At 40.2% G+C, this 26,503-nt stretch overlaps 1 protein-coding gene across 2 annotated transcripts in view; it reads left to right on the plus strand.

Annotated features, from left to right (window-relative positions):
* Positions 1–26,503, plus strand: part of schip1 (schwannomin interacting protein 1) — a 216,788-nt gene that overhangs the window by 54,307 nt on the left and 135,978 nt on the right. For both annotated transcript variants that reach the window (XM_044353456.1, XM_044353457.1), the window contains exons 6-8: positions 11,983–12,047; positions 12,303–12,374; positions 12,865–13,000. In XM_044353456.1, coding sequence (XP_044209391.1) covers positions 11,983–12,047; positions 12,303–12,374; positions 12,865–13,000 — 273 coding nt within the window. The remainder of the gene's footprint in view (positions 1–11,982; positions 12,048–12,302; positions 12,375–12,864; positions 13,001–26,503) is intronic.

Raw genomic sequence — 26,503 nt, forward strand, 5'->3', positions numbered from 1 at the left:
CCTCTGAAATTTGTGTGTGTGTGTGTGTGTGTGTGTGTGTGTGTGTGTGTGTGTGTGTGTGTGTGTGTGTGTGTGTGTGTGTGTGTGTGTGTGTGTGTGTGTGTACAGTATATGTGCTTACACCTGGCAACTCCTCCTGTCTCCTACTAACTGGCACAGCTCCCCTTAATTTTTGTTTAGCACATGCAACTCACAGTAAAAACACCTTATCAGTTCTGTAAGAGCTACTCCTTTCACCTCCCTTGCCCGCGAACATTGTCATTACCTTGTCATTTATCATTATTTGGATTATGCAGCAGTGACGTGTTGTTGTGCTTTTTCCTCATGGTTCTGTATTAGCTTGTGTGGCTGTCTTTAGGTTTTCTCCCTGCTCCATTTCCTCTTTCTCAGTATGCAGCTGGTCTCCTCTCCGTCTCTGACACCGTCAGTCATTAGCCTAACCCCCAGAGCAGAAAGAAGGACTCTGTGTATGTGTGTGTGTGTGTGTGTGTGTGCGTGTGTGCGCGGGCAAGTGTGTGTGTAGATTTGCGTAGTGCCCATTGGGGTTTAGTGTCCAGACACTGGCAATGTCGTCCCTGAGTGACCCTACAATCAGAGCTGGCTGGCACTCTCTCTGTTGCATTTTCTCATACGCACACACACACACACACACACACACACACACACACACACACACACACACACATAGGTGCCAGAGGACAGAGTGTCTGGCCAGGAATGGCTACAGATAACAGCACCTGTCCTCTGTTTTTGCTATCACTCCCACACACAAACACACGGTATACTGACAGGTTCTGTGTCCCCATAGCAAAAGAGAGCAATGAGGATGTGTGTGTGATGGCAGAGATGGCGCCGGCTGGCTGGCTGGCTGGGCCAAAGGACCCCAGGGAGGCTTGACTGATAGAGGCTGCCTCCGACCCCTTTGGAAAGCCTGTGTGTGTGTGTGTCTGCATGTGTGTGTGAGAGAGAAAGAGGGTCTATGTAGTGTGGCAGATGGTATGATGGTGTTTAAACTAGTTAGGTTACCATAAGTAGAGGACCAGGTCATGACAGCTTTTTGGCTGAAAGGTGACTGGAAAAACTCCTCGCCTCAAGGTTACACTATTATTGGGTTAGAAGTACCTGGTCATTGTCCAAACTTAACTAGCAAGAAGTAATCTCTGCACAGAGTGTAGGGAGGGGAATACTGTTTATTTGGCTGATTGCCTTTTTTTGTTTGCTGAATTTTCTTGTTTGGTAATAGTGAACGTATTCTTGTTAGTTTGCAGGTGTGATTGATTATTTTTCAAAGTTACATAGGACATTTTTGTGCACTGTATCCATATGCAAATGTGCAAAACTTGATTTAATTACGTGTGGATGTAACAGTTTGCTTCAGGTCTTTCATGGTGATTTTAAGCTAATAAAGAGGGAGCATTGGACAGGTTTAATGCAGAGCTGTCTTTGCCTTTATTTATGGATATTTTTTATATTTTTGAGGCCTTTTCCCCTTCATTAGTTAGAGAGAGAGCAAACAGGAAATAGGTCCCAGGATTGACTCGGACCAGGGACATTATATGATCAGTGTGTTAAACCTATAGGCCACCAGGATGCTCCTTGCCTTTATGATAAAATGAAAAAGATTTATGTATTTTTACCCCCCCCCCCCCCCCCCCCCCCCCCCCCCATGGACTTTTTGCATCATTGTTACATGTTGTTGGGTTACAGCATGTAAAGTTAACTAGAATTATTTGGTTCATATAAATTTCTGTGTGTTTATGTATGTGTGTGTATTCTGGAGACTGTGTACTCGAGTTAATTGAGTTCATCAGGAAAACAAACACAGCTGGCCAACGTTCTGCAGTGCTGGAAGACGATAGAGTGACGACCAGGAATCTGTTGCCAGCACTTCACATCAGGAAGCTCATCAAGTATTGAAGAGGAAAACCAACTTAGACTGAGAGACTGTAGAAGGAACATGAGACAAAACAAGGCGAGAGTAAAGCAGCTGACACAGAGAAGTGGAACAACATGAAAACATATCATGTTTGTTATGAGAAGAAGAAGGCTTAGAAAGTGACCTTATAAGTATAGCAATGGAAATAAGTTATGATTTTGACTTAGTCTGTGTTTTTAAAGGCTTTTTAAAAATAATTTTTCACCTTTATTGGATAGTGAGCAATGAAGAGGCAGACAGGAACTTTAGGCTTTTTAAATGTGTGGTCTCTGTGTGCATTTCTCTCCTCTCTTTGTCTGTCACTCTGTTCCTGTCCCTGAACTGAGTTAAGGGGGCATTTAGAGGAGCAAGAGAGCTATTTAAATCATGTGTGTGAGTGTTAGTATGTGTGTGTGGATCAGTTGGAGGTGCAAGGAACAGATTTACACCCCATGTGCAGGAGATATGAAGGCCATTTCCCAGGCAGCCCATTTCTCTCTTTTCTGTGTTTCTCTGGCTGCCTGGCTGGAGTTGGTCCAGTTTAATTTCTTCAGAGCCCACAGGCTTGTTCTTTCACCTCTATATCCCTTATTCTCACCGCCAACAGGGGAACCTACTTTCATACTTTCTTCCTTCTTTAACTCCCTCGCCAACTCTCAAACTATATCATTTTCTGTCTCTCTGCAAAGTGCTGTTGCTTTATCTTTCCCCTGCCTTTTGTCCCCTACAGCTTAGGTATCTAACCTTTTAAAGCGTCATTCATTTAGCCCTTCTCTCCTCTGTCTCCCTTTTCGGTTTCTTCCCCATGGCACAGATTCTTTCTTGTTGTATGAACTGTCAGCCTAAAGCTTCATAAGCCAGTCGAGCTGATCACCTAGTGAGAAATGCTGCCACCTTGCATCAGAAAAATAGACACATGATGTAGATGTTGTGAGGCGTAGTTTAGGGATGTTTATATGTTTGCCATAAGCATTTTGCCGTTTGCTTTTCCATATCTTAGGTGACTACATTTCTGAATTTGCTTCCAAAATATTTCCTTACAAAGAAAAAAGGCCAAAAAGTAAATTATGGGTTTTGTGCTTGAGTACCAATAGATGAATCAAGCTGCTTATCTCAGCTGCAAAAAGACCAGAACAATCTAATAAAAACATATCACTCCAGTATAGTGTTTTTCTCCCTTAAACTCAAGTTAAGTCAGTATTTATTACTCTATTATAGAAAATGACATGTGCAGCCAGGTTTTAAAAGATTATATTAACACGACAATAAGACAGCAGGGACACCGCACAACTGTAAGACAATAAAAAAAAAATGATACAAACAACTATGAGGCAGTAAAAACAATAATGCTGTAAAAACAATATAAAAACAATAAGCAGTATAAAAACCCAGAAATCATATCAGAAGTGAGGCAACATAAAGCTCAAATGAAAGGCAGAGAGGGCAGCTGGTAATGTGCGTGAGCTATTCCATGTTCAGCATATCAATAGCCATACAGTACACACAAAGGTTAGTTTTAGTGGTTTTATCTTCATAGCAGATGATCTATAGCTGCAGCCTGAAGCTCAAACTCTTTGTTCAGAGAGACATCAGGACAATGTAGGACAGCTTTGGGCTTCCTATGGAACCACTTATTGTAAATATTCCCTAACCTGAGTTTGGTTCAAATCAACTTGTGCTGCTTGCCACATCAACCATCCTGTCAAGCCTATTCTTATGGTCATGTGTACTAGCGATCACTACAAAAGGATAAAACAATTTCTATTAAATGCATAAAAACAGAGCTACCCTAAGAATTAATTTTCCTCAAGAGCAAAAGGTGCAGTTTTGAGATGGCATTCATATCATGTTGTGAACAGAGTTTCTTGTCAAGAATTCATTCATTCAAGGGTTGAAGATGACAATTAAAACCAGAAAATGATAAACTTTGGTTTTATTACTTTCAGCTAAAGGACTTACACCCTTGAAATCTGCAATGAAAGAGTTTCTATATTCACTTTTTTTAATTTTGGAAAAGATGTTTAAATGATGACTTATATGAAACAGCAGTAACCTAAGATGAGTGCAAAAAAGGCCTGTTCAGTTTGTTAGAAAGTAAAATATCTGGAATTGTTTATGGATTTTTCTAGCAAAAAAATAGGAAACATTTCACATTGACCTGAACTTTTTTTTGCTAATTTTGGAGGTTTGATCATAGCTATATGGACTAAATTTAGGCTTATGTAATGTATATGCTAAAACAAAAAGACAGTCAGACCTGTGATTGGCCATCATTTAGCCCATTTGCTCCTGTGCCTATTGCCTCATCATGATTGCTACTGTGGATGTAGGGCAAACCTCCACCTGCATAGAAGATCCTCTAGCAAGCCTGGTGCCTGGACTGCTGGGCTCGTCTATGCCATACATCGTAAATTGCAGCAGTATCTCACCAGGAGCCTGGTGGTATCTCTCCTAAACCCTGCAGCCCCTTTGACCTTGCACCTCACCTATTACTGTTTCTCTCTCTCCATAATAACGAGGAAAATCCACCCAAACAACTACTGGTCTACTTTCTCCAATATGTCAAATATGAAGGCACATTTCTCACAGTGTGATCCAATCATCGTTTTCTTCTTTTCCATCTCTGTTAATTCAGTGCACTCTCTTCTCAGCGACTGTTCAAACCTGTTTTATTTTATTTTCATTACTTTTTTTCAGAGAGTGGAGTTAAGGAGAAAGGATTGATGAAGGAGGGAGGAGGTGGAGACAGAGAGGGGGTGAAGAAGGGATGGATGACGGAAGAGTGCTTGTGGTCTGTATTTGGTTGTCAGTAGCTCTATTTCCTCTGTTGTTGTATAGTGTCCTGTGGGTTCAAGGTCTCTTCTCCATCAGCATCCCTCTCTCTCTTGCTCCCTGCCTCCTTCTCTCTCTGCTCCGCCTGGCTGTGCCATAAATCCAGTAACTACACATATTTTGCACGCACACACACAATCACACACACATATCCACACACCAATCAATATAAGCCTGCTTGGCACTGCCAAAGCCCAAAATGACTATAGATTTTCTGTCGGCTCTGCCACTAAATTATGCAAACCTCTGGTTTATGTTCCGGTACTTTTTTGGCATGCCTACCCCGGACACAGGATGGGGTTTTCCACTGAGGCAGGGGTGGAAGGATACAGATGTGGGTAGCAGAGAAAGAGAAAAGGGTTTTTGGACCAAGGACCAACTGTACAGATTTTGACAACAGATTGTTAGTTACTGTGGAGCAGAGACATACAGTCTTTGGTTTGATACACAATAATTGCAAAATGTATACTGCTATAGATTTTGAAATCAATACCATGTGTTAAGATGGTTGTAAATGTCCTGCTGAAGTCAGGGTTTTGCTTAAGTGGTGAATAATGTGATCCGGATATCAGTGTTGGAATTTCTGTTTTGCAAGCAAATACACACATACACACACACACACACACACACACACACACACACACATAAACATAATCAATCATAACAACAGCGATAAAAAAAAAAGTTTTGAAAAATTGGGATAGAATGAAACATTTACATAACCAAGTATCATTTACAAAGTTCAGAGTTTTAAATGCAACCTCCTGCAGATTATTAGTACATTCACACACTAAAAGGTGGTATCCATAACAGTATTTAATGAAGATATGTATCATCTATTTCTATGGTCAAGTATTGTAAATTTTTAATGTTTCCTAGTGAAATCTGACCTTCATCCAAAATTATTTGACATCCCAATGAAATCTGATATTTTCCTTTTTTAAGGTTGGATCACAATCTTTACAGATATTTCTATAAATTCAGTGCTGTTATATCATAATCCGCAATGTTTTTCTTAAATATACTGTATATTGTAAAAAGTACAAGTCAAACTAACAAGGTGTACCTACAGAATAATTTTATTGGTATTTGTTTTTCTCATGTAATCACCACTTCATTTTAATTAATCAATCACCAATTGAACATCCTCTCTGTTTGTACTTCTGATAACTTATTATCATGGGGGTTTACTTGCTATTAAGAGAAGACTGGAGAAGGAGCTGAGTGTGGAGTGGATGATGCTTTAAGCTGAGCTGTTGATAGATAAGCTAAGATATGAGAGATGTTTGATGTTGTGTTTGTGTGTGAGTGTGTGTGGTAATTTTCATGAGTGCTGTTGCTGAACAGGCTTATAAATGTTTGTCCATATGCAAATTTGTATACGTTTTTTGTGTGTCTATGTCTGTGCCTTGCTTGAAAGTGTGTGCATGTGTGTGCTTGTTTCTTTGGTGGGCTAATAGTTTGTCTGGCCAGGCTTGTGACAGGGCCATCAGTAACTCTAAGGGGAAATTGAAATGATCGGCTCATTCAGTCTTCCAGCAACTCCATTACCCAGAACCTCACAATCACACACACACACACACACACACACACACACACACACACATCTCCTCCCCTCCATCTCTCCATCACTGCCACTTGCTTATTTCTCTGTCTGTAGTCTCAAGTCTTTCTTCTGTATCTCACTGACTTTAAGCTGTTTTTCAGTGTCTTTTAGGTTCATTTTTCTCTCTTCTCTATTTCTCTTACTTTTTTTTCATCCTTTTCTTTCTTTATTAGGATCCCCATTAGCAGCAGCATAAGCATTGGCTATTCTTCCTGGGGTCCACCACCCATACAGTCATACATACTCATACACAGTCTAGCCACATAGACACAACAAACAAACATACATATGGAAGAGAAACAAAATTGCCATCCTTTCAGCATAAATTAACCCAAACAGAAAATTATAAATCTATCACAATACCTCAAGAATTCATAGCAAACTTGATTTTTTTTCTTCTTCATACAAATAAATAATAATTCTTAATAAACATAAATCCTTGTCTGAATGACCTTCTTAAATTATATATTTATCCATCCTGCACTTTTGCACATTCAATTCCAAGAAAATAGGGTATTAAAATACATTTCTCATTCTCTGCCAAGGGGGATTTCTACTTTCACCCAGGTTTACATTTTATTTCTTACACCATTTTTTTCCTAGTTTACACATACACAGTTCAATTATGGTTCCTGAAATGTTTGGAGATGTTTTAACTGTTTTAACAAAATTTTGAATGGATGTTTAGTGTATTCCCTTGAACAATATGCACTGGCAGTGAATGCCACTTGACCATAGCTCTGTACACGACTGTCGTTTTCGTTTTAGGTAGGATGAACCTTCTTTCTGTTGCTTATTGTGTTTGATAATTGTGTTGGGCAAACAGAGAGAATAATCTTTCATATAATATCTTTGGTGATCATGTCACCGGTTCATTTCTGACTAAATTTAAAAAAGCATAGACGGATCTCTGATTGACAGTTAGCCAACTCAGACTGTTATGCATGTATATTACATTAGTTATGTAAGAGCACTGTAAAGCACATGACGTTTTATTTTGAGTTACTGGTAATTTTTTGTTATCTTCTTCATCAAAGCACTGGACCAAATCACAAGACAGTAATCAAACTGTGACAGAACTAAAGCATTTAGAACTTGTCTAATGACATCTGGTGGCATAACTTTTAAAACTCTTCTCACAAGACCATGATAATTTATGATCCAAGATTATACCCAGAAGTTTTGTGTCTTGTACTAGGTATATAGTTTATGTTTAATTTCAGTTTTGGTTCAGCTTTTAACTGGTACCTTGATCCTATTATACATTTGTTGAGTCATCTGCATACACAGCAATTTCAGCCTTTTCTAAAACTAATGGAAGATCATTAGCAAAGACAGAAAACAAAAGCTGGTAACAAACTTATAGGGTGGCTATTTGTACCAAAAAATAGTGCAATTGGATTCCTTTGCCATCTTCCATGCCTGTGGACAAATACATTTTTCAATACTCAAATTAATAATATTAAGGACAGGAACAGCAATTAAATTGGCAACAGTTCTAAGAGATGTAACATCTAAATTATCTACACCGGTGGTCAGTCCTTGCATTTATTAAGCAGACACTCAACATCTGTAACTGTAAGTTTTGCAATTTTAAATTTAAATGATGTGATAGCTACATTTTTTTTTTTTTTTTTTTTTGCATCATCTCTTTGTTTCATCAGTTCCCTCAATTCCTCATCTATCCAGGCTGATCTCAAGTTCCTGACTATCTGCTTTCCAATTGGTGCATGTTTCTCAATCACTTGTATAAATAACACATTAAACGCACAATATGTAATTTCAGCTGCTAGGGGTCTCTCAATCAAAACAATACTAAAAGACGGAGTGTGATGACGGTATGAAGTAGCAAGGGATCATGGGAATTGTTGTCTTCGTTGTTAAATAACCAGCTTCACCGGGATAGGATTACTCCAGTGTTAATCATTTGGGATGTTTTAACCGGGAGCCGAATTACCCGCAGAGGTCTCCTCCTCTCCAGAACAAACAGACCCGAAGATTACAGGTAAAAACACTGAATAAAGCTGTTTCACCTAAAAAATCAGTGTTTCTCCGACAATGTACGGCGACCACCGGATGTCCGGTACGGGCTGTCAGCCGACCTGCTGCTAACACTTGTTCAGTTTATTTCTCTTATAACTTAAGATCCAGACGTTCGGCTGGTTTCTCCCGGGAGCCAATTATCCGCAGAGGTCTCCTCCTGTCCAGAAACAAATGTACATGCAGATTAAGATCATTAAAATACTAATTAAAGCTGTTTTACCTAAAAAAATTTGTGTCTCTCCGACGATGTACGGCGACGACCGAACATCCGGTACGGGCTGTTAGCCGAGCTGCTGCTAACACTTGTTCAGTTTATTTCTCTGATAACTTAAGATCCAGACGTCCAATGACGAAATCCTTCTTCCGGCTAAAAGATATAGTTAAAAGGAGCCTAAATTTATCATGAAAATGTAGCTTTAAATTAAATAAAAGTCCATTTATAACAGTTTCTGTGGAACAACCACAACACCAATGTATTATCTTGTATGTGTGTAAGTTACTCTTTGGTAGACGCCATTATAGTGGACAAACACAGCGCCGCCGTATGCATCTTGTGCGTGTTTACTCTTTGGTAGAGGAGGTATGACGCCATTGACATGCGACCAAATGAAACGGTCCGTTACTTTGATTAAATTACAGATTTCTCTGGGTTTGAAAACTGTTGGAAACATTTCGGATAATGTAAGTACACAACTCAACAAAATATATAACATAGGTCTAGTTGTTTTTAGACATTTTATTGTGGAATAATTACATATTATACCTTTAAAGACTTCAAAAGCATCATCTGGATTATCCTTCTCTAGTACATATTCCCAACATTTATTTTTAACATCATCTATAAATGATTTAATTTATTCAATTTTTTTAGAACATACATTTAATCCAGTCTCAAACACACACACACAATCACATACAAGCCAACACTCAAACACACATAGTTTGTCATACATGCATCCTACTCACTACACTTAATGAAAAGAGCATACTGGTAGCTCCCACACACAATCAAATAATAGTCTCTATTAGAATTAGATTCAGGTTACATTTCACTAAAACCAGATCTATCTCAAATTTCATCCTTGTAGGAGAAATGAACAACAGTAGACAGATAAATATCAGTAGATAAGTGACTCAAAGACAAGTGAAAATTGGCCTCTGAGAAAAAATAATTTAACTAATGCTGCAGTTAATGAACAAATAAGAGTAAATAAATAAAGAAGAACATATCTCAAATACCAGTGGCAATTGCCCTCTAAAAAAATTAAATTTATCTAATACTGCAATTAATTCCCATTCATAATAATTACTGCAGATTCCATTTCTTCCTCTCCTTATCACACCATCTATCAGATCTCAGTAATATGTCCATTCATTGTCAGCCATTTAACACCTCCATTCCAGCTTGAGCTGCAGGTCTGATTTCTTTTTTATAATAAGTCTCAGCTTCACTGCAGTCCTGAAATAGTCTCATTTGTCCATTGTAGGTAACGATAAGTATGGTGGGGAACAGCAATCCTTGCCTCACCTCAGCCTTGAGCAGCTTCTTACTGAATTAGGCTCTTTTCCTGGCGATTTCAGGTGTCACATCAGGAAATGTCTTCACTCACATGTCTTGAAAAATAACCTCTCCCTTGCTTATTGCCAGCTTCAAGATTGCCTCTTCACCTGATAGCTCTGCATTCTTACAATCACAGGTCTCAACCTGAGCACCAGACCAATCCTGTGTGCAATCTCTACCGCTGGTTCACATGTGAGCTCCCCTCAGAACACCCCCTTAAAAAAGTCTGTCATAAAGGCAGTGGGATCAGTCTTCTCAATATCACTTTTCGGTCCAAACACATATAGATTTAACTTTCTGCTATGTTTTTCCATCCTCTTCATTTTGTCTGTAAAGCTCTTTGTTTTCCTTTATTAGATTTCCATTTGTAGCTTCAAGTGTAGCAACACAATAATCCATGCTGACCAGCCCTGCTCCAACTCCCCAAGCTTCTGACAACAGGAGTCGAGTTCTACCCTTAAAGCATCAAGCTGCACCTGAAGTCTGTCAAAAGCAGCTCCAGTCTCTTTCCTCATTATGGAGAGTATTAGAGCCGACAACTCAGAGTGGCTCACCAGCAAGGACTCGCTTTCCATGGCGCTCTCCTCCGTTGCTTGTCCTCTTTGTGTCTCTTCAACTTCCGATAGACTACAGTGCTGATTTAATAACTCTTCTTTGATTTTTTTGGTGGCATTACATTCCCTTGTACTTTATTTTTCCAATGGTCTTTGACTGAAACATTGAATCATCAAATAGTAACCTGAATTTTCATTAAAGTTTGATGAGGGTGCTACACACTCTCAAACTTCACGTTCTACCTCTGCGCATGCTCAGTCTTCTCTGCTTTGCTCCTGCCTGTCTCAAAATTCCCAAAACGACACATTCAAGTCTTTTTAAAATGTGTGTCTGTCTAAATGTGTATGTGTGGGAGTGATGGACTGTATAAAAGAGAGACAGCTGTCTGTTCGGGACAGCATTAGGTGGATTTGGAAAAGCTGAGGTGACATTGACTCTTAATGCAGAGGAAAGTTCAGGGAGGTTTTAGGGTTGTGCAGAATCCATAGCTGAGCTAGAGTTTTACTTTCACAGATCCTCTTTTTCATCAGAGAGAAATTGAGAGGAAAAGACAAACAGACAGAGAGAGATGAAAAAACAGCTACTTGAAGCAATCATTGATCACTAGTCAAAGTCCTTGATTCTGTCTAATGAGGAGCTTGTTCCTTCTGGGAGGCAGAGTAATGAGAAAAACAACACTGCCTGCCACAGAGAAATTGAGCAAACAGCCAAATGAGATAAACCTTTTTATTACAAAAAAGCAGCTATGCCTTAGTAGACAGTAGACAACAGTCAATGTTCTTAGTAACATATATTGTTACATATATGGTAGCTGCTCAGTGCCCCGATATGACCCTCCTAGTGCATCAGGAAGAACTGCTCCACTTAAATTTTGTTGCTCCCATGTTATTGAATTAGTCTGCAATCAATTATGTAGAGGCAGGCCTGTCCTCAGCACTATTACTGTAAAACACGGGGATGGAGCCAAGGGGAGGGGAGGGGAGCAGCAGGTGAGGAGCAGAGACCGGAGCTAAAAGTCATTAAAGTGAGAGTGTATAGTTTCAATGCTCTAATCTCCAATGTGTCTGCTACATCTGCGCATCACCTGTGCCATAGTTCATGAATTATGTCCTGCTGTATCTTCTCTACTGCTCTCTCATCAGCCTTACTTGTCTCTTTCTCTGTTTGACTTTCTCTCTGCTTCGGGGGCTCAATGCCTAAAAAACTCTGAGGCAGCAGAATTGGCCGAGTTCTTTCAAAGCTTACTTCACAGGAAAACATCTAACCAAGCCAAAATGCTCCCAAACCACTTGCTGCAGGGGTCCCTGATCTCAGCACAGTGGTAGCACATCTGCCAAACATTCACTCATATTTGCACACACTCATAGTTATCTCTTCTTACTGTAAAGGCTTCTCTCTGTGTGTGCACTAAAGCCAGCTATTTCTCTCTCTTTGTCTCTCTGTCTGTCCCTCCTTCTGTCTATCACACAGGAGCAGCTGAAGAGCCTCCAGAGTGGCCTCAAGCATGTTAATGATGGAGATTTCCAGCTGCAGAGGTGGGTTTACACACACAACACAAACACACACACACACACACACACACACACACACACACACACACAATAAACACACAACTCAAAGAGAGAATGAGCAGCCTGCTCTTGTGCCCTGCAGATGGGACCAAACCATCTCTGGCTAATTACTGATAACCCAGACTGACATTGGACTTGTAATGTAATGTGTGTTTGTGTATGTGTGTGTGTGTCCTCTGAATGTCCCCTACCCGCCCATCCCCTCCTCTCCTGGCTCAGTAATCATCTGACCATGGACCTAGACAACAACATCAATATCAACATGCCGCCCTTTGAGACCAAGGTGTTGATGTGAGTATATATTTAGTCTTTGGCTGAAAAAACGTGCGCTGTGGAGTTTAATTTTGATTAAATATATCCAATAAAACAGAAAATGGCCTGTCTCAATACATGTCGGTCTACATGTCTGAGTCAGCGGTTTCCAACCCGAGGTTTGAGACCCCTCCATGAGGTCACAAGAAAAAATCTGACTGGCATCTTGTGAAATACAGGATAGTTTTCTAAAACAATTCAAATGAGACATAGTACAGTTATAATGGAAATTACTCCTTGTTGGAAGTGTTCACAACTCATAGAAGTATGTAACTAAACACAAGGGGTCTCAAGCCAAAACGTTTGGGAACTGCTGGTCCAGGTGGTAACACAGTATGAATAGGATGAGATTGGGATTAGATGGGAAGTCTTACCATTTTTTAGCTATTCACATATGCATCATATTTAAAAGTTTGAATGATCGTCCTTGCCTGCGTTAACATGTTGTCTCTTCATCTGTTACATGTAGTATTCAGCGCGCCTGGCGTGACTTCCTCCATAGACAGGAAGCAGAGAAAAGAAGCCCCTCCCCGCCCTCCCTCTCCTCCTCTGACAAGATGAGCATGTCAATCAGCATGACGACTCTATCAGATGGCAGCACCCCAGTAAGTCATGCCTATCAGAAACATGTTCGGCGTGATAAATTCAGGGCACTGAGACAATGCTGACACGCAGTGATTTCAGTGGTAGGGTTTGTGTGTCTTGATGGACACATGTTGGCTGCAGTGATTTTGCAGTTTTTGGGTGCTTAATGTGGAGAATATTGCACAATGCGTATGGTCTCATTCCTGTCCAGGAGGTGGGAGTATCTATCACACTCACAGCCTCTTCTCTAGGAGCAGAGAGTAAATGTACAAGGATTTGGCCTGACAGCCACACACTCTCTCTCTCACACACAGAAACTGCGTGCATAAGAACACACTGAGAATAGAAATCAGTGAAACAGCCATTCCCATTCAGCACATCTTCCCTACATTTAACCAGACCACAGTAAATCCCCTGGATTTTCTCAACTGCATCTGTTCTGGTCATTATAATTCTATACTGACGTCGTCTGCAGCCTTCAGGCTGAATAGCAAGTGTGTGTACACTTCTCCACTAATCTCTGAGCCTCAAGTCAACAGGCAGGTTAAATCTCAGAGACGGCTGGGAGAGTTCTGTATATGAGCACACTTAGGTGGTACTTGTCCACTCGATCGCTACCGAGAAAAGCTTTTACACAGAAGAAGACTGTTTGATTTAGATTATTGTGGATAAAAGGGGGGTCAGATTGGTTTGTGCATAGAATTCAGAGTGGTAAGCATCTGAAATAAACGTACGCTGTCTCACATGATGGTCAGTATTCAGGCCAGGAAGGTTGTGGATGAAGTCATCAGTGCATCCTATAAGGTTATACACACACACACACACTCACACATACACATACAGCACATGCACACACACACCTAGTAAACATGTGCTTGTGTTTGAGATCCATTGGGATGGCCAGGAAATGCTTAGCTCAGTGACTCAGACCTGCTGACAAGGGCAGATGATCATCACTGAGAGAAAGCGAGAGTGCGTTTGTGTTTGTGTGTGTGTGTGTGTGTGTATGTGTGTGTGTGTGTGTGTGTGTGTGAGTGTGTATGTATACAATAAGACCCTAAGGTCAAGGGAGATAGAGGAGAGTGGTGGAGAGGAAAGGGAGATGAAAAACAGATGTTGGTTCACCGGTTGAAATGTGCTGATACTGTAGATTCTCCCTCCACTGTGGGAAAGAGCGCCCAGGTTCTCTCATATGATTTCATGGCTCTTTTTTTTTCTTTTACCTGATTGATTACAACAGCCCATATAATATCTGTTCTGTTACCTTAACTCTGTCTTGCTTCACACACTTTATCTCTCTGTCACTTTTTTTCTCTTTATTTTATTGTCCTTTTTTTAAAAGTAATACTTTTGGTGGATGTGACAGCTCCGCCCTGTTTGAATTTCTAACTGTCTTATTTCTGTTGACCCAGCAATACATTCTCCACCCGCACCAGGGTCTATATATTCATGGGTGCATGCACACTCGCACATACACACAGAAGATGGAGTTATATATTCCTGAGACACAGTGATGTTGCAGCCATCTCTAAAGTGATTGAATTTGTAACCTTTGTGCCTATAGCATCAGTCTTTGACAAAACCTTGTTGCATGACATGCATGTGTGTGTGTGTGTGTGTGTGTGTGTGTGCGAGACCATGCTTGTGTATGCCAATCCAGATTTCTGTATGTTTCTTTTCAAAAGTAAGATATTTTGTCATCCTCATGTGATTTAAAGACGGATGAGTACAATGCTCTTAGCAGTGTGATATACAGTATTTGACATGCAACTCTTAATTGGGTAAATGATCTTTCACTCTGTAACGTAGCTCATGCATTACCATGGCAATACCGCGAAATAGAGCAACACTGGATATCTCTCTTTGTGATCGATCCCTCCATAGCAACACTGTAGAGGGAGGCAGAAATTATAGGTTTCATTAAAGAGGAACCTAACAAAACTCTTGCTTTTATGTCCATATATGAATCATCTGTCTAAATTTTATTGTTTCATAATACTGTACCACATCAACACATAGCCCCCCAACCACCTACATACACACACACACACACACACACACAAAGGAGAGTGAGCACACACACACACACACACACACACACACACACACACACACATACACAGGCACATAGACATACAGACCACAACAGCTCCAATTTCAGACTGTCTAGATGATAGATGTCTTTTTATAACCAGACATCAATCAATACTGTTTGGGGACTGGCTGAATGTTTTTCTAGCAAGGTTGCCACTAAATTACTTGAGAAATGAGGACAAAAACACACATACAAACCAACAAAAGATCTTTATTTTTTAATTGTTAAAACTTTGTAGTGTTTTAATCCTGGTTTGTAGAATAAAGCGTAATTTCATGTCCTGCTTTTTAGCTTATTGGTGGCCTGTCTTTTTGGGAATGGGAGCTGTCCTTTACCTTGGTGCTGATCTATGATCCAGGATGTAGTAGCAGAGTTTAGACACTAGAGGGAGATGCCGTATCACAGTGGGAGTTTGCTCCTTCTGGGAAATGATTGGACCACAAACATGTTGACATTTTTTCAGAAAACAACCACCTTTAAGACTCAAAAGTAATATAACCAGAGTCAGAGTTACCTGCTGTGTCTATTTGAATATGTGGAAATACATATACAAGACATCAAAAAATTGTTTTTGCTTGTTTTTGGAGTTTTCTTCAAGCACATTTTCCCTTTAAGCTATTTGTATATTTTGGACTCAATAATAGTCAATAATGACAGTATACAGAATATGCATTTACGGTTACACTTTATTGTACAGGCTCTTTAATTTTATGCAAATTTCCTGGATATTTTTTGAGTAATTTGCAAGTATTTATCATTTAATCTTTAGGATATTTTACACAAAGGATGGTGCAATTTGGTACAAATGATAAGAAATGGAAAAAAGTGTTAAGTTAGTTTTAATTGGCTATTATATCTTTTGACACACAAAAATACACATTGAAAAGTATGTTTTTTCAGTTTGTTTAAAGAACTGTTAAGAAAATTTATTACGATTTTTTGGGTATTTACCAACAAAATCAACTTAACACTTTTCACTTTATTTTTCAAATTAATTTTCACCAAATTGTACCACCCTGTCTGTTAATGTCCTAAAAATAAATTGTTAAATACCTGCAATTTTGTCAGACAATTTCCAGGAGCCTGTAAAATAAAGTGTTACTGCATTTACAGAACATACTTGTGTTTTCCTGTGTATATGTACGCGCGTGTGTGTGTGTTGGCTGGTGAAGGGCACACAGGGATGGGTTAGTCCATCTGGCCTGCTAAGGTGCAGTGAGACTGGGCCGATCAGAGCAGCGCCGCCTTCCCCGTCTGCCAGCTGTCATGCTCTTCAGTCTCTACCCTCCCCATCAATGTTCTCTTAATGTTCTCCTCCTCCTCCTCCTCTTTTTCTCTCATGTCATAGTTTATTTTTACCTTTCACTTTCATATTTAATGTCTTCCTCTTTTCCTCTTCTCTTTCTCTCTTTTGCTCTCAGAGCCTCTCTCGTTCTGGCTCTGTGTTTCAGTCTCTGTCTCTTTCTCACTCACTCACCCACCTACTGTTCACTTGGCATTATCAGGTCATGCAGCTGCAGCAACAGCCATGGAAGCCTGGCAGGAGAGATAAAGGAGTCTGGGCAAAGTTTTGGGAATTTTAGTGGAGGGACTGTACAGTATGTCTACTGTACTTTTTATATACAGTACAGGTACATGAAACAGTAGTTTTCTTTACAGAAGTAAGAGACATTCAGTCTTGTTTCACTACCTATTCTTGTCTAAAGGTTAGCTTCTGCATCTGCTTGAAGTTGTCCTGGAATAACCCACTGACTTTCTTTCTCGCTGACTCAAATTCATCATTACACAAAGCACTGGAACTTCAGCAGATTACTGAGCCAGCAGGTTGCACAGCCTGTTCTCTGTGTCAAAGCATTTAACCCCTTGTATTCATTTTCACCCATCTAATCCAATGCAGGGTGCAAATTGTTGCTCTGTCACTAAGCTCACATCATTTTAAGCCTCACAGTCTTTTCTATTCACTGCACAAGCCAACCTTTCAATACTGTAGATGGAAGAAAGTAGGAAAGGTCACGTATTGTATCACCCCAGGAAAATGGTTATTATGCGAAAGCCTCAGCATTGTTACTGTGTGAATGACTCTCCCTCAGGCTCACTGTGTCCCTATTATGTTGTATTTACTGTACCTCCATCTCATAATGTACCATTCACTGATAGGTAGACAATGGCAGCCCACCAATCTCACAGCACAGTTCTTTAATGCCACTTTCTGTTTGTCTATAGTCTTAATTTAATTGTGTTGATCCCTTTTCAAGACAAAATAATGATCTTTATTAAAACAATGTATCTGAAGCGCTGTCACAGCTGGCACAAAGCAATTCTAATAGTCTTCAAGGCCAGTAAATCTCTAGCAGTGCACACACAGTATTGTTACAGCAGTTTTAAATATGTATAGGTAATCAAATTACCACTTTGAGACATGACATGTATTATTAAAATGAATAAACACAGCAATAAGCAGACCTTTGAAGCTGCAGATAATGTGGCACACAAATTCTGTATAAACCCTCAGACGTATTTTCCCTAGACACAAAGACATACCTTGCAATATACATGTTATTCCAAGAACCACAAGATCATTCTTAATCATTACAATGTCAGCTATCAAGTCAGCAGTGTGTTGCACGCTGTCACCCTTCCAAGCATTTTCCCAATATCCATTCCCACCTCTCTTCCACTGTGGACCAGCACATTCCTGTGATGATTTATGGTAATTATGCAAATGCAACATAAGGCTTTGGAAATTAATGCTAACCCCCACCGGTCTCTTCGTCACTGGAGGATGGGTGTAACTGGAGCCAATGCTTTTACAATCCTGTTACTGTAATACCACGGACAATGTAAAAAGCCTAGGTCAGATTAAGGATTCCCTTGAATTAGTTTAGGTTTATTGAAGCCTCATGAATGCAGTTCACGTGTTTAATCATTTTTCTTCATTCATTAGCTCCAAATTGATTGAAGAGGCAAGCCTACGCATGGTTTTATACTCTTTCATATTCCTCAGCAGGGATGCTGGCTTTGTGTCTGTGGGCTGCAGATTTAATTGACATAATCCCTCCTGTCATAATCTCTCACCTAGATAAGATGTACTGTATGGTAGCTGTGCAGGTGTGGGTGTGCTGGGTCTCCAGCATGTCTGAGGTGGGCCGGGCAGAGTGACAGCCCTGGCAGGATGTGAGAAGACCGCTGTGACACACCAGCCAAGGTATTGATTGACAGAATCATTAGTGACCTCTCACCACTCCATCACCACCATATGTGGAGAGAGTCTGTCTCTAGATCTAGAGGCTACAGAATTTACATCCTCTTGTGATTGCAACCAATCAAACCAGTTTTTTGAAAAAAAAAATTAATTTGCTAATGACCTTTTTATGCACTCAAGCTCTAGGCTTCTTTGTAAATGCTTCAACCACCCTGCAAACATGTGAAGGACATTGATATGACTCTTATAATTATGTATTAGGGAGGTGGAGCCTTCCATGCAATAAAGTCTGATGGGGGGCAGTGAGGTCTGACTCTCTACTAATCACCTGCCAGCGGCATGTCGAGTCGAACACGGGCCCTTCACCTGGGACATGTCATGTCATACACTCTCTGAGGTGTGTAATACACATTATGTCCATGTGACATGCTGGACGTGATGTGTAGCATTTGATGGAGGGGGGTTGGTCTTAATTAGTCAAACCGTGAAGCATGAAACACCTAGAAAAGCCTGTTGAAACTAACGCTGCAACAGTTTAAACCTGTAGAAAGTGTTATTTTTCATTGGAATTTGTACCATAAATATCTAGATATTTGTAGGAGAGTTGTATACAAATAACACCAGCTCCTGCGTATCTTCAGAGTGACGTCATGTTGCACTTGTATTATCTAGTAGAATCCACAGGGGGTCACTGTTCTGCTTTGCCAGGAGACACCGGCAAGCTAGCAGGGAGTATTCCAGGTCTAGTAAAACCTGGATCAAAATGGATCCATTCTCCTCTCTGGAGAATATTCCTCTCCTTCTTTATCTGACATCCATACAGAATGAATATGGATCTAAAAGCATGTTGTGTTCCAAATCGTCAGAACCACAGGGGCACTTAATGTTGTTGTGTAGAGGACTCTCTTAGTTAGCAAACACCCCCTTCTCTTTCTCTCTGATAATGCTAGTCAAGGGCCTCTTCTGCCGAAGATAATAACCAATTATCATCATATTTGTCATTAGGTGTGCTGCCTTTTTGTATTTCAGTGGCTTATTTAGCACCCTCTGTTTTTCTCTCTCCTTCTCTCTCACTGTGTCTCTCTCCTGTTTTGTCCTCTACCTCCTCTCCTTGAGTCTTTTAATTTCATGACACTTCAATTAAATATTAAAGTGTTTCAGGATTACGTCAGACTTGTGAACAAGCTGCTGGGTTTTTCCAGCCTGCTCTCTATATGTAAATTTCTTCCCATTTTTTTTTTTAAATCTTTTGTACAGTTTCAGTTACAACTTGCTCTACTGGCATGGCACATAAATACATTTGTGTAGACAAAATATGCAGATCAGGAGACGGTAGATAAAGGCAATGATGATAATAATGAAATTTGCTAAATGTAATCAATGCTGCCTCAAGCCATTTTCGGGAACTGATGTATGTTACAACATATAATATGTCTCATACTTTGTGCTTTACAGCAATTTACAGCAAATATATGTAAAAGAAATAATAACAATTAAAAAAGAACTGTAGATTATTGCTGTACATTATTTTTGTTAACAGCTGAAGCTGTTTGCACACATTCCCACTAACAATTTACTACAGTTGACCACAATGAAAAACACTAACTAAATGAAAGCAAACCTGGTAAAACAAATCAAAGTAATTCACCAAAGCAGCTAAATACAGACCACTGTTTCTATGCCTCTTTCTTCTGTTTGTTTCTTCGCATTTTCCAAGTATTTCGCTCTCTCTCTCGTCTTTTCTCTCATACCAAGAGTGCCATTCTCTCTTCTGGGATCCCACAACCACCATATTATCTCATTGATCTCTATTCACCCAGCAACAAGGCCATAATTGATCATTAATGTCTGATTGGGGACAGTGGTGATATGAAGAGCAGCAGATTGATACCATTAGGAATCATTTTAGCTCTGGAATCTATTGACTGGGGCTTTGCAGAGGTAATCAAGGACAGATTAGCCACATGCTGCAAAATGTCATACTTTATTCTGAAGACAGTCTCCATGCAAGATTTCTGAACTGTTAAGTGGCTAGTTCAGCTGATGGATACAAGACAGAATTTGCTGACAAGAGCTGATAGGCGTGAACATTAAGTCTCTCCACATTCAGGTGCTAAATTTAATATATGAAATTGAGGATATAAACTTTAATACTGCAATTGTGCTGTCATTTTAGCAACGTTGAAAAATCTCACCTGTGTAGAGATGAGGCTAAAAACTGCTTCTTGTTCCTGCGAAACAAGCTCTGTCGTCTTAGTTGGCAATGTCTTATTAATAGGGGGAATCATCAGTGCTCATGCTCTCAGACTCACACATAGGTACTCACACATGTACACACATACATACACAAAGCACGGGAAGTAAAGTGGTAAGGGAAAGTATATCGCCATGTGAATTAGTATTTGACAGGTTTTTGCACATACTGTATACCTTAGAGCTGTGAGATGTGGGGGCGTGCATTTTCATGTATGTGTGTGTGTGTGTGTATGTGTGACACTGGGTGTAAAGGAACAGCCTGTACCGGATTCCACTCCTCCATTATCAGCAGGATCATTATCCGCTCTCCACTCTGCCCTCGCTGCCTCACTTCTACTGGGATTCAAGGTGGCATACCAAAATATCAACACATGCATCTCACTCGCATTTACCCAGAATGCTTATTATCCTCCTCTCTTTTACATGTGAAAACCAAAAATAGTTCACCGCTGAGTGCGTATGTGCAGATATAGGTGCAAGATTCTATTTTTTTGTTACAACAGTTAAAAATGACAAAATCAGGTTAGTGTGTGCATGTGTGTCTCCACTCCTGACACTGGTGGTATGCAGGCCACAGTTGACACTTCCATCAGTGTGTATCAGTGTAGTGGAAGGGCATGAAGATGGAGAGATAGACATCTAAGACGAGATTAATGTTTCAACTCTGTTACCAGCGCAATACCACTCACCGTCTTCTTTCATGCACATGTATACCGCACTGTTGAGCATTATAGAATGCAGTTTATGTTGCACAGCAAGGTCATATATATGTCTTCATGAGAGGACACGTTTGTCTATATACAGGAAATGGAACATTAACCATGCCCTGGCAAGCTCTCTCACCATAATAATTGCTTTTAAAAGATCAGTGTACAGTAACCCAAATGATCTGGCGACTGCTCTCTACTTTTTCCTTTGTGAAGTATTTCTTTCTTCGACTGGTGTACTGCTCCATTTTTCCTGTTTCTTGTCAAAGAGACAGCCTCCTCACGCGCCATTTCTGTGATTCTGACTGTCTGGTCCAATTGTATTTCTGAGAAGTTTGCCATGTTGTTATTCAACTTGAACAATCCCACTGTTTATTCAGCCCTGCGAGATCCCACTAATAGTCACAGTGGCTGCTGAGGCGTGGAACGGTAGGTTACACTAAACCAACTCTGGAAATATAAAAGACGGCACGTGTTCTCAATGCTGACTGTTGTGTATGTGTCCGCATGTGTTTGAGTGTGTGTGTGCTTTCTCAGATGTGACCATCTAAGCTGTGATTTTTATTAAAATACTGAACATGCAGTCTGTTTGAGAGGGAGAGAGAGAGAAAGAGAGAGGGGAAGGGGTTTCTCGGTTTATTGGTTTGGCATTTAGAGACTGGAGAATTCCCGGGAAGAAGAAGGGAGGAAAATGTATTGAACAGAAGGGAGATAAAAAGAAAGGAGAAAGAGCCTATTCTCCTTCCCACTGAGTGTTCTGGCCTCCAGAGAGAAATAAACTGATTTGTGATTAATGAAAAGATGGAGGAGAGGCTTCCTCTCTTTCTCTCTTCCTCTCTCTGTCTCTCATTCTCTCTTTCTCCCCCCTTTCCCTTACCTACCTCTCTCACCCAGAAAATCCATCTTGGTAATGATGTCTGTGTGTGGAGAATGATTAGGGAGCAGATAAAGAGAGAAATCAGCCAATGAAAGGAACACAAAAACATTCTACAGTATTATCATCACACAACCACTCTGCGGGGGAATGGAGATAACGTTTTATCATGAAGTAAACACCTGACCTCTTGCAAAACGCAAAGTCATAACCTTCTCCCGCTTAACTTTCTCCCCAGTTTCACAACAAATAATCATTTTCATCAACAGTTTAGCAAAGTGGTAACAAATGAGTAAGCCGCACAGTGTGGCTGATGATGCAGAATAAGAGTGAGTATTATAGAGTTTTAAAGTAGACGCACAGATGGGGAGGGGAGGGAAATCCTGAGTTTAGCTCCTTCATGCCTCATTAGGCTGATATCAGTTGTGCTGTGCTTATCATCACCTCCACCACTTTCTCCCACCACACAGCACACATCCCTGCACCTACCGATATCGCAGGGCATCAATTTTGCCTCCTTATTCCGCCAGTGCAATACAGGGAGGACAGAGGGAGCAAGGAAGGTGCTTGTTTGTCTTTAAACTGCAGCATTATAAGATTATTGTAGGGTGGTGGAAAAGGAAGAGAAAAGCTGTAGTTGTAAGATGTGTAGATACAGAATAGGGGTGAGCAAAAGTATCATCATGACGAGAAGATCAGAAGCCACGGTGCAACCCTGCACCTGCCTGTCACAGGGGAGACTTCACAGCAGCCGCGGTACAACCAGTCATTCACACAACATTACGCAGGGGAAGCACGCACTTCTCAATGTGTCAAGAACGGGGACGGGAAAACGGAGGCGTAAAGGGAAATATGTTAATGAGGAAGAGAAACTGCATTTTTCCTGAAATGCAAGACAAGGTCTGATTTTATGTATAATATCATGGGGAGCTAAGGTGAAAGGAAATGCCGTGCAGGGGTGAGGCAGTGGAAGAAAGGTCACATGAGGGTAGATTTTGAAAAATGTAAACAGGGTCACTCAAGAATAAAGAATGGCAGGCCAAAGTTAGATAATATTGAGGTTTATCCATTAATTTTTTAGCCACCTACACTGCCGGTTATGGTTGCTAGGACAACTCCCTCACACCAGCTGCTCCTTTAGGGTCCCATTGTGCTTATGTCCTAACTAAGACTCTCTAGTTTTTCCCTGTATGCCCAAGGGTTTCCACACAGTCAGTCATGCACAGAGTACCTCCTTGTCTTGAGCCCTCAGAAACCTCCTCACCAGATGCTCAAATCACCTCAGCTGGCTTTTCTCAGTGTGGAGGTGTAGCAACTCAGCATAAAACCCCATCTGATTTTGAAGCTCCTCACTCTATCACATTAAAAGTTGAATAGAGCAACTTTGTTTCTTCTTTTTTTTCTTTAAACCTGCAGTGCGGAACTTTTATATATAAATGAATGTCTGTTATATTCAAGCTCTTGCCAAACAAGTTCACACAATGCTGATTAAACCTATCACCACCAGGTAAATCTCTCTTTATTTCACAGTATGCTGGAGTTTTTAATCTGGTGTCAGGTTTGACATTCCTGCACTGGCCAGATGAATGCATACTGCACATGCTCTATGGGCAGAGCATGCACACTAGAGACTTCCACTGGCCAAGCCAGCTAACTTCCAGTTAGCTCTCTGCTAACTCAAATGGGGATAAAATAATTTAATTATGTGGCCCTACTAGACTTTCCAAATGTTATCGGACCAAATAGATCAAATTCTGATAGAGAAATAGTCATTTTGCAGAAGTTATGTGACACTCAAAACAATTTATCCACCGTTTTTGCAGCAGCAACAGTGGCAACGGAGTAGGCTAGGGCGGAGCCTATGACGAAAGCATGTGCTGACAGTGTTTTTGTAATTACTCTCACTGCCAGAAGGGGGAGACAAAAGTCCTGCACTCCAGCTTTAAGTCACTACCCATACTGTAGTTCATGGATATGGAAGAAGAGGCACGAACAGGCATCAAACAAGCTTTCCTTTGTGATTGAGCTCCCTCTTCTCTACTACAGTCTGATATGTCTGCCCACATTACTGCGTATCTAACCAGCAGTCACTCAGTTTCACCGTCGTTCCTACACTAGAATCCCTCCACTTGGGGCAGAAGCTATCTCCTCTCATATTTAGTCTACCCTCACATTAATATGATTGGGATGAGATAAACAAAGCATAAGAAATGCCTCTCATTATAATGCAATGTAATTCAGCAATACCACAAACTGCAGCGCCCAAAATTACCATAAAGGTGAATCAACACCTCTCTAAAACAGTTTCAGCAGCATCTCAACTTTATACTGTAACCTTCATGAATGATTGTATGAGACAGCATTACTTTTAGCTTGATGTACCCAATACACTGGCAACTTGGAGTAGAGTTTATGGTTTTTTTTCAGAATTGTGTCAACTATCTGTTTTTTTTAAGTTTATCAAGTATTCAGTTTGTGTTTGTTTGTGTATTCAGTAATATAGTACATGTGTCCTCAAACACAGACAACTGTTTACCCTCATTGTATACTGAATGACAGCAGTCGTACTTTCCCAGACTACAGTGTCTGAATATTCACATCAACTGTCTAGGAAACGATGCATGCAGGATTCATAGAGCAAACAGAGAATGCCTGACAGTTTTGATATGACAACACGTTTCCCCTTGCGTAGAGCACCACAGTCTCAAAATCATTCATTCACTGAGTTCACGAACTCTGAGAAAACTAGAAAGAGGGAGGGAGAAGAAAGCAATGCGGAAGAAATGCGATATGTGACTGAGAGAGAAGACAGAAAATGTGAAGGAAGAGAAGAAATCTTTCCAAGAACTCTATCATTCTTGTGCAACTCTTCAGTGGCTTCCCACTCCTGTGGGGAGAACAGAGGCTTTACTAAGAAGGGAGATCACATCACTATTCAGACGAAGGCATTTTCACTTCTTGGTAGTAAGTAGATCTCACTTGGGACTAGGAGAGGTAGAAAGTTTAGCAGGTAAGCAAGGAGAAGCTAATTATTTTAGAAACAGGGAAGTTTTCCAGTTCTAGTTGCTATGCTTTATTAATTATAGTTCTAGAAATGAATTTCCTGCTATAGGTTCCTTTCTGTCCTACATTTGTGTTATTAATTCATTGTCTCTTTCTCGGTGCACACCAGCTGTTTTGCTCCTCAATTTGGATGAATATTTCATTGGATGATTTCCATTCTCCAGTAGGCAGCTTTCTCCCTACCATAAAGGCTGGAATATGAAAATGACCTGAGTCTCTCTGGCATAGTAAATGTATTCAAATCACACAACATCAATCACAATATATATCTAATATACTTCTATACCACCATCCCTTATTTGCATATGTTTCAAAGTCTTTTACAAATTCAATATTGTGCTCTTACAAGCACCATTTTGAATGGAGGAACGCTCTCTGCATGCATAATGCAGCACAGAAATCCTCATTCAACACAGTTATGTTGGGTTTCCTGTACAAATTCATCTTTTTCAGTGAATGAAAGCAGGATAGCGGGCACAGCGACCATATTTCAGTCAACTGTCGTAATTAAATGACAAACGACTAGGCGGACACTAATTTGTTGAACAGGAGTTGATTTGATGTATTGCTGCAGTCAAGGACACAAGAAGAGTTTGGTGGTACAAACGAGCAGCATGAGTGTCTGCTGGGGGCCATAAATACTGAAATTTGATGAAGTCACATCATTGCGGATATGCTGTTCTAGTGCACTCAAATCAAGGTTAATTTATTTTAACTTTAGATTCAATAATGCTTATCTTTTCTTGTTTTATTCAATAAAACTCTTTCAGAGTCAGCATTATTAGTATGACAAAAGGTGGAAGATTATTTACAACATACAATACAGTAGGTTTTTTTTGTATTGACACACACATTATAGATTTTTAATGACAGTTAATCAGAGAAAAATAAGTAAGAGACTGGAGAAAGAGAAAAAAAACAGGCTGAGAGAGAGATTAAGGAAGTTTGACATGAAGCAAACTGTATTATTTGAGAGAAAGCAGACACATATTTCATCATGTAGAAACAGGGTTCTCCACGCATCTTCCAACAAAAAGCAGCTAAATCAGGTGCTTCTCAGTTTGAGGACAGCAGACTTCAAAAAACAGAGGAGACTGGAGCACACTGATTAATTTGCAGCCTTTAATTGTGCAAACAGACTAACATTTCGACACTACTGTGGGTGTGTCGGAACGTTAGTCTGTTTGCACAATTAAAGGCTGCAAATTAATCAGTATGCTCTGTTTTTGACATATTTCATCTTATTTATCTGCGTAAGTGTTGTGTGTGTGCACAGACAGTAGGTTTTTGCTTGTGTGAAGGCTGGTGTGCCTGTATGTGCTGTTA

This window comes from Thunnus albacares, chromosome 6 (genome assembly GCF_914725855.1).
Source record: "Thunnus albacares chromosome 6, fThuAlb1.1, whole genome shotgun sequence".
Classification (NCBI taxonomy): domain Eukaryota; kingdom Metazoa; phylum Chordata; class Actinopteri; order Scombriformes; family Scombridae; genus Thunnus; species Thunnus albacares.